General features: G+C 40.2%; 1 protein-coding gene across 4 annotated transcripts in view; it reads left to right on the top strand.

Annotated features, from left to right (window-relative positions):
* The window catches only part of fbxl17 (F-box and leucine-rich repeat protein 17), a 292,488-nt gene that overhangs the window by 115,097 nt on the left and 169,891 nt on the right, over positions 1–7,500 (top strand). For 3 of the 4 annotated variants that reach the window (XM_052109159.1, XM_052109158.1, XM_052109161.1), the window contains exon 6: positions 3,091–3,198. The exons of the other annotated variant lie outside the window; for it this stretch is intronic. In XM_052109159.1, coding sequence (XP_051965119.1) covers positions 3,091–3,198 — 108 coding nt within the window. The remainder of the gene's footprint in view (positions 1–3,090; positions 3,199–7,500) is intronic. 4 annotated transcript variants of the gene reach the window in all.

Here is a 7,500-nt window from a genome sequence, read left to right on the forward strand (position 1 = left end):
CAAAATAGAGTAATGAGAACGAATTGCTCTTGTCGTCTAATTCCATGTGTAATCTATTTCTTGCCCAAACAGGAAGGAACATCCTCAGAGGTGCTGTTAACCACAGCCACAAACCCGTGACTCCAGCGAGTGTGTTTTTGTCAACGGATTATCTGATGCATGCGTAGGTCAATGTTGCAGTTGTTTCATCATTGGCAGGAGGACTCTGTGGAGCGCCGTGGCCTCATGTGCAATATTCAAATGAACATCGTCATTGTGTCAGTAACGGCAGATCTTTGATGGATCACCTCCTGACCTCTGTATAAGTCGAGCGTGCTGGTCGTCTCCCCTAAACTTAACATGTGCTCACACCAAGGTCTCCAAACCTCTCCGTCCCGGGTGTCAGTGGGTGAGCTAGGGTGTGGCCATTGGCCCATTGGCCACCCCACTCGCAAATGCTTTTTTAGTCATTTTTTTTGGTCATTTTTTGTCCCAATATTTCTGTGCAAATGTACAAACTTAACATGTGCGTACACCAAGGTCTCCACACCTCTCCGTCCCGGGTGTCAGTGGGTGAGCTAGGGTGTGGGCATTAGCCCATTGGCCACCCCACTCGCAATTGCTGTTTTGGTCATTTTTTGGCACAATTTCTCTGTAAAAATATACAAACTTAACATGTGCGCACACCAAGGTCTCCAAACTTCTCCGTCCCGGGTGTCAGTGGGTGAGCTAGGGGGTAGCCATTGACCCATTGGCCACCCCACTCGCAATTGCTGTTTTGGTCATTTTTTGGCACAATTTCTCTGTACAAATATACAAACTTAACATGTGCGCACACCAAGGTCTCCAAACCTGTCCGTCCCGGGTGTCAGTGGATGAGCTTGGGGTTGGCCATTAGCCCATTAGCCACCCCACTTGCAATTGCTGTTTTAGTAATTTTTTTGTCATTTTTGGCACAATATTTCTGTACAAACTTAACATGTGCGCACACCAAGGTCTTCAAACCTCTCCGTCCCGGGTGTCAGTGGGTAATCTAGGGAGGTGGCCATTGGCCCATTGGCCACCCCACTCGCAAATGCTGTTTTAGTAATTTTTTTGGTCATTATTGGCACAATTTCTCTGTACAAATATACAAACTTAACATTTGCGCACACCAAGGTCTCCAAACCTCTCCGTCCCGGGTGTCAGTGGGTGAGCTAGGGGGTGGCCATTAGCCACCAAGGTCCCCAAACCTCTCTGACCCCCCCACAGTCCCACAATATAAAAATGCTGCACAAACATCTCTGTGCCACCACAGACTGATCGCTTGCCCCTGCCTAGGCAACCTTTTGAAAAACTCCGGTTCCGCCCCTGTCTAGTTGGATTAGTGTCCTAGTAAAGGTCACTAAGATACCAGATACACCAGGAGAAGCTTCTAGGAGCTCTCATTCGACACATTCCCCTGATATCTCCCGCTAGAGATGTGGCGGGCTTCAGAAACGCTTACAGAGAGAGAAAGAGCCGAGACGTGAGTGAGACTCCAGCTCTGTGGTCTTAAGATGGATGAGGGAGTCGTGTAATTCCTCACCTAGAGCTCTCAATCTTACTTGTGTTCCCCCGGATGACCTTTGAGATAGCAGGTAGCAGAAAGCCGCGCTCTGGAGTGATATACGCACTGAAAGAAGTTTTGCGTAATAAAATATAAATAAAAAAGAGTCTGTTTTTCTCATCATTCCAAACACGCAGACACTGGTAGGACAGAAATGGCTTGTTGCATACCGTGTCCACCTTTAAGCTGCTTTAAAATAAACCTGGAAAGTTTGACAGACTAACTATTTTAACAGAGCTAATGTAATGTAATGGGAGTGGGAGTGGGGGGGGGGGTAACCTTTGACCCTGTAAGGGTGACTGAGAGGGCTGCCCGCTGAGATGATGTTTTCTTTTATTCGATTTGTTCGCCCATTAGTTTCATCAGTTGAGTTTGATCCGCACAGATTTGGTTTACAGGTCATTTGAGGCTTCTGTACTGTTGGAATAATTTGATTAGTTGTGATCTCGCTTTTGCACGAGGTCAAAGTGAGGACACGAGCTGATCTTATTATTGTTGAAGTAGCTGAAAATATTTTAAATAATTACAAATATCTCCTCACAAATGGATGAAACACTGAACAAGTAATTATTTTACAAATCACGTATACAAAATTAAAATGTTATATAGTGTAAAAATACATACTGTATATACAGTATCTCACAAGAGTGAGTACACCCCTCACATTTGTGTCAATATTTGATTATATCTTTTCTTGCGACAACACTGAAGAAATGACACTTTACTACAATGTAAAGTAGTGATTGTTCAGCTTGTATAACAGTGTAACTCAACACACAGCCATTAATGTCTAAACCGCTGGCAACTAAAGTGAAAACACTTCACCCCTAAGTGAAAATGTCCAAATACTAACCAAACTGAGTTTAAAGGCAGGCCTTACTATACATCCACAGGTACACCTCCAATTAATTAGATTCATTGACACGTAGGGCACGTAACTCACCACACGCCCCACCGAGAGCGAGAACCACATTATAGCGACCACGAGGAGGTTACCCCATGTGACTCTACCCTCCCTAACAACCGGGCCAATTTGGTTGCTATGGAGACCTGACTGGAGTCACTCAGCACACCCTGGATTCAAACTCGCGAGTCCAGGTGTGATAGTCAGCGTCAATACTCTCTGAGATACCCAGACACTCCCTAGCAACCGGGACAATTTGGTTGCTAAGGAGACCTGACTGGAGTCACTCAGCACACCCTGGATTCAAACTCGCGACTCCAGGTGTGATAGTCAGCGTCAATACTCGCTGAGATACCCAGACCCTCCCTAGCAACCGGGTCAATTTGGTTGCTATGGAGACCCAGCTGGAGTCGCTCAGCACGCCCTGGATTCAAACTCGCGACTCCAGGTGTGATAGTCAGCGTCAGTACTCGCTGAGATACCCAGACCCCCCAATTTTCCTCCCATCCTATTTCTGGACAATATAAAGGATATTATTCGTCTCTTAAAGTTCTCTAATGCTTCATTATGTGGTCATGTGTTTACATGCCTTTACATTTGTCTGCTCTTCTGTGTGCAGGTGACTGATAAATCTGTGCAGGCGTTTGCAGAAAACTGTCCCGGGCTGCAGTTTGTGGGCTTCATGGGCTGTTCGGTGACATCACAGGGGGTCATTCACCTCACCAGGGTAAGAAACGCTCGCAACCGTGCTGTCACATACAAAACCAAGTGAGCTGCCTTGTTGCATTCGTCACATAACTATAGCAGCTATGGCAGGTCAGTTTCTGTTGGAGTTGTTTATTGGCATTAGCGGGTCTGTCTTTAATAACGGCATGCACCAGTTTTCTGACATATTCTCTCCGACTTCGCAAAGAGAAGTTATTTTTGTTTTGCCAACACTTTTAAATCTCATTAATGTGTAATGAGGTGAATCCTAAAATGTTGCAGATCCAACACACCTCGCTGTGTGCACATTAGCATACTAATGAAAGAGAGAGTTATCTTTAACACGGCGCCGCAGCAAACAGGAAGTTGTAATTGCCTGTATGGAAATGATAAGGTAATGATATTCTTTATTTCGTGTTTTTGGTGTACGCTGTACCTTTGCCCCTCTTTTTCTTACTTCTTTTACAAACACAATTACTGTTGCAACAGTTGACACGCTTCGTTCAAAAGGTTCGATCGGTCAGGTGACCTCACCTCAGATTGTTCTGGGGATTTTATTTATTTGTTGCATTTGGCTGATTTGACTATTGCTCCGGGAATCAGTTCTAAAACAACAATATGTCCATGAACATCACTTAAAATCATATCTAAAGGATTGTTTTGTTGTGTTTTTTTTTATTAGTGGTTTTTATATTATTTGCTTTTGTTGTTTTGTGTTTTATATTATTTGATTTTGTTGCTTTGTAGTTTGTTTTGTAACATTATTTGTGTTAGTTTTTGATTTTGTTGATTTGTGTTTTTTTTTTTAATTTTATATATATTATTTCTTTTTTGTTCTTTTTTGTTTTTTATATTATTAGATTTATTTTTAGATTTTTGTTGTTTTTTTATTATTTTTTTTTAATATTATTTCATTTTGTTGTTTTGTGTTGTTTTTTTATTTTAATATTATTTCTTTTTTGTTTTTTATATTATTATATTTATTTTTAGTTTTTTTATATTATTTAATTTCATTTTAGATTTTTGTTGTTTTTGTTGTTTTTTTAATATTATTTCATTTTGTTGTTTTGTGTTTTTTGTTTTGTTATTATATTATTTATTTTTTGTTGTTTTGTGATTTTTGTTTTGTTATTATATTATTTATTTTTTGTTGTTTTGTGATTTTTAAAAAAACAATTTTTAATATTATTTCTTTTTTGTTGTTTTTTTATTTTTATATTATTTAATTTTGTTGTTTTTTAGATTTTTGATATTTCATTTTAGATTTTTGTTGTTTTGTGTTTTTTGTGTTTTACATTATTTCATTTTTGATTTTGTTTATTTTATTTTGTTGTTTGGTATTGTTTTGTTTTGTTTTTTATATTATATATATATTTTTTATATATAATTTGGTTTTGCTGGTTTGCGTTTTTTTTAATTTTATTTTGTTTTTTATTTTGTTGTTTTGTGTTTTTTGTTTTGTTGCTTTTTTAATTTGTTTGTTTTTATATTATTTGTTTTTCTTGCTTTGCATTATTTGTTTTTTTATATATTATTTTATTTGTGCGGTTTTTTTTTTAATTTTGTTTTTACATTATATGTTTTTTGTTTGTTTTTCTTTAAAAATATTTGTATTATTTTGTTTTGTTGTATTGTTTTCTTCTGTTGCCATAGGTGACCATACGATGTAACAAATGATACATTTTAAAACAATTGTAGGTGGACCTCAGATAACACAAAGTGCATAAATGTAACTATTCTATAAAGACATGATAAAGACTCAGTCATGTTCATTTCTAAAGTGATTCTCAGTATAAACTTCTACATTAAGTATCAGAACTGTGACTGCCAGGTTTTCCTGCAGTGTGGATTTGGTAAAGTTATTATTACATTATACACTTCACCTGGTGGCGTCCTCAGGCACAATAGTTATTTAAATGAAGTTCCAGCTCCACCTCGCTGTGCATTTCGATGTCTCCTTGGACACACATTTCCATTTCAGTGCGCTTCAGAGCTCCGAATGTGAAATTAGTGGCTTCTCCACCAGAGGGATGCTTTTTATTCACATTATCAAAGCTTCAGGCCTCTCTAAGGTGTGAATTATATTTATAAAGCCCTGAAGAAAACTCCTCATGAAATAAATCAATCACTCCACACTGAGAAAGTGGAAAAGTGTGCAGAATACGGGATGATACAGCTGAAGGCGTGTGTCTTTTTATGTGATTAAAGGGTTACTTCACCTAAACATATACTCTCATTCATGTCGTTCCAAACCTGTAGGACTTTTTTGTGTCATAAAGTCTTTTACATCAAATGAAAGTGAATGGGAACAAACTGTTATAAAGACTTATTTGTGGGGGCGAACTACACTACCCATGATCCTGAAGAGAACGATCCACCAATCAGAGAATTGTGGCGAACAACGCGCGTCAAAAGAGCTCTGCTGCGAGAATTGACTTTGACTATCACTTCTGGAATCGCGAGTTTGAATCCAGGGCGTGCTGAGTGACTCCAGTCAGGTCTCCTTAGCAGTTGAATTTGGCCGGTTGCTAGGGAGGGTAGCGTTACATGGGGTAACCTCCTCGTGGTCGCTATAATGTGGTTCTCGCTCTCGGTGGGGCGTGTGGTGAGTTGTGCGCGGATGCTGCGGAGAATAGCGTGACGTCTCCACGGTAACGCGCTCAATGAGTCACATGATAAGATGTGGGGACTGACGGCCTCAGGCGTGGAGGCAACTGAGATTCGTCCTCCGCCACCCGGATTGAGGCGAGACACCACACCACCACGAGAACTTGGAACGCACTAGAAGAGCGAGAACCACATTATAGCGACCACGAGGAGGTTAACCCATGTGATTCTACCGTCCCTAGCAACCGGGCCAATTTGGTTGCTAAGGAGACCTGGCTGGAGTCTGGATTCAAACACGTGACTCCAGTTTGATAGTCAGCGCTTGACTTTAGGAGATGCATTAGACATCGAGGAGTTTGAGGAAGACTCTGCTTGCAATATATCAACATGGCCATTTCTGTGGATTCATTTGTTTTCTTTTAACGTTGCATTGTGATGAACGTCTCCTTTTACCTTTCACAGCACAGCAGAAATGGATCAGTGTTCCAAGATACAGGTGAGATAAATCTGGCTCTTGTTTGCACTCGGTCTTCAGTGAGTTCTCGTGAGGATATTTATGGTTTTATTGATACGTGATGTTGCTTCTCGGGGTGCATGTAATGGATATGGAGTATTATGGGCTGCGGTGGGTTGGATTCACTTTCCAAAACACTACATCTTTTATTCCCCACTCCTCTCTCGGTGAGCCCATGATTATATTATGTGGCACCTCGGAGAGGATGTGGACGCTGTGGAGAGGTCAGTGGTCAGACCACAGAGGGTGGAGTATTTGGGGAACGGGCGGCTGTACACGCTTTCCAGGTTCTGGAACTTCAAATACTGATGGAACAGGTGCTAAAAAGTTTGGAGTTTATTTAGACCAGTGGCTCTTAACTGGTGGGTCGTGATCCAAAAAAGAAACAATGCTTAATATAATCAATAAAATGCGACTTACCATGTAATCAGATATACTGGACTCGGACAGTTAAACAGACAAATAATTGACAGGCAGACACTAGACAGACCGATTTTAGACAGAAAGACATATACAAGACAGGAAGACATACAGATATACATACTAGACATAGACAGTGAGACAAACGGACACTATACATACAGAAAGGTATGCAGATAGACAGATACATGACAGACAGAGAGATAGACAGATACTAGCTAGACAGACAAGTAGACAGAGTCTAGTAACTATCTTATAGAAATATACCAGACAGACAGATATACAATAGACAGACAGACAGACACTAGACAGACAGACAGACACTAGACAGACAGGTATTATACAGACATACATATACTAGACAGACAAACAAATAGACAGATGGACACTAGACAGTCAGACAGACAGATAGATAGACAATAGACCGACTGATATATAGACATACAGATAAACTGGTATTAGACAGACAGACAGAATGATGCTAGACAGACAGACAGACAGACATACATACATATACTAGACAGACAGGTATTAGAAAGACATACCTATAGCTAGACAAATAGACAGATGGACACTAGACAGCCAGATAGACAGACAGACAGATATACAATAGACAGCCAGATAGACAGATAGACCGACAGATAGACAATAGACAGACAGATAGACAGACAGAATGATGATAGACAGACGGGTATTAGACAGACATACATATAGCTCGACAAATAGACAGATGGACACTAGACAGACAGACAGACAGACAGACAGAAACTGGACAAATAGATA

Source organism: Xyrauchen texanus, chromosome 37 (assembly GCF_025860055.1).
Source record: "Xyrauchen texanus isolate HMW12.3.18 chromosome 37, RBS_HiC_50CHRs, whole genome shotgun sequence".
Taxonomy (NCBI): Eukaryota; Metazoa; Chordata; class Actinopteri; order Cypriniformes; family Catostomidae; genus Xyrauchen; species Xyrauchen texanus.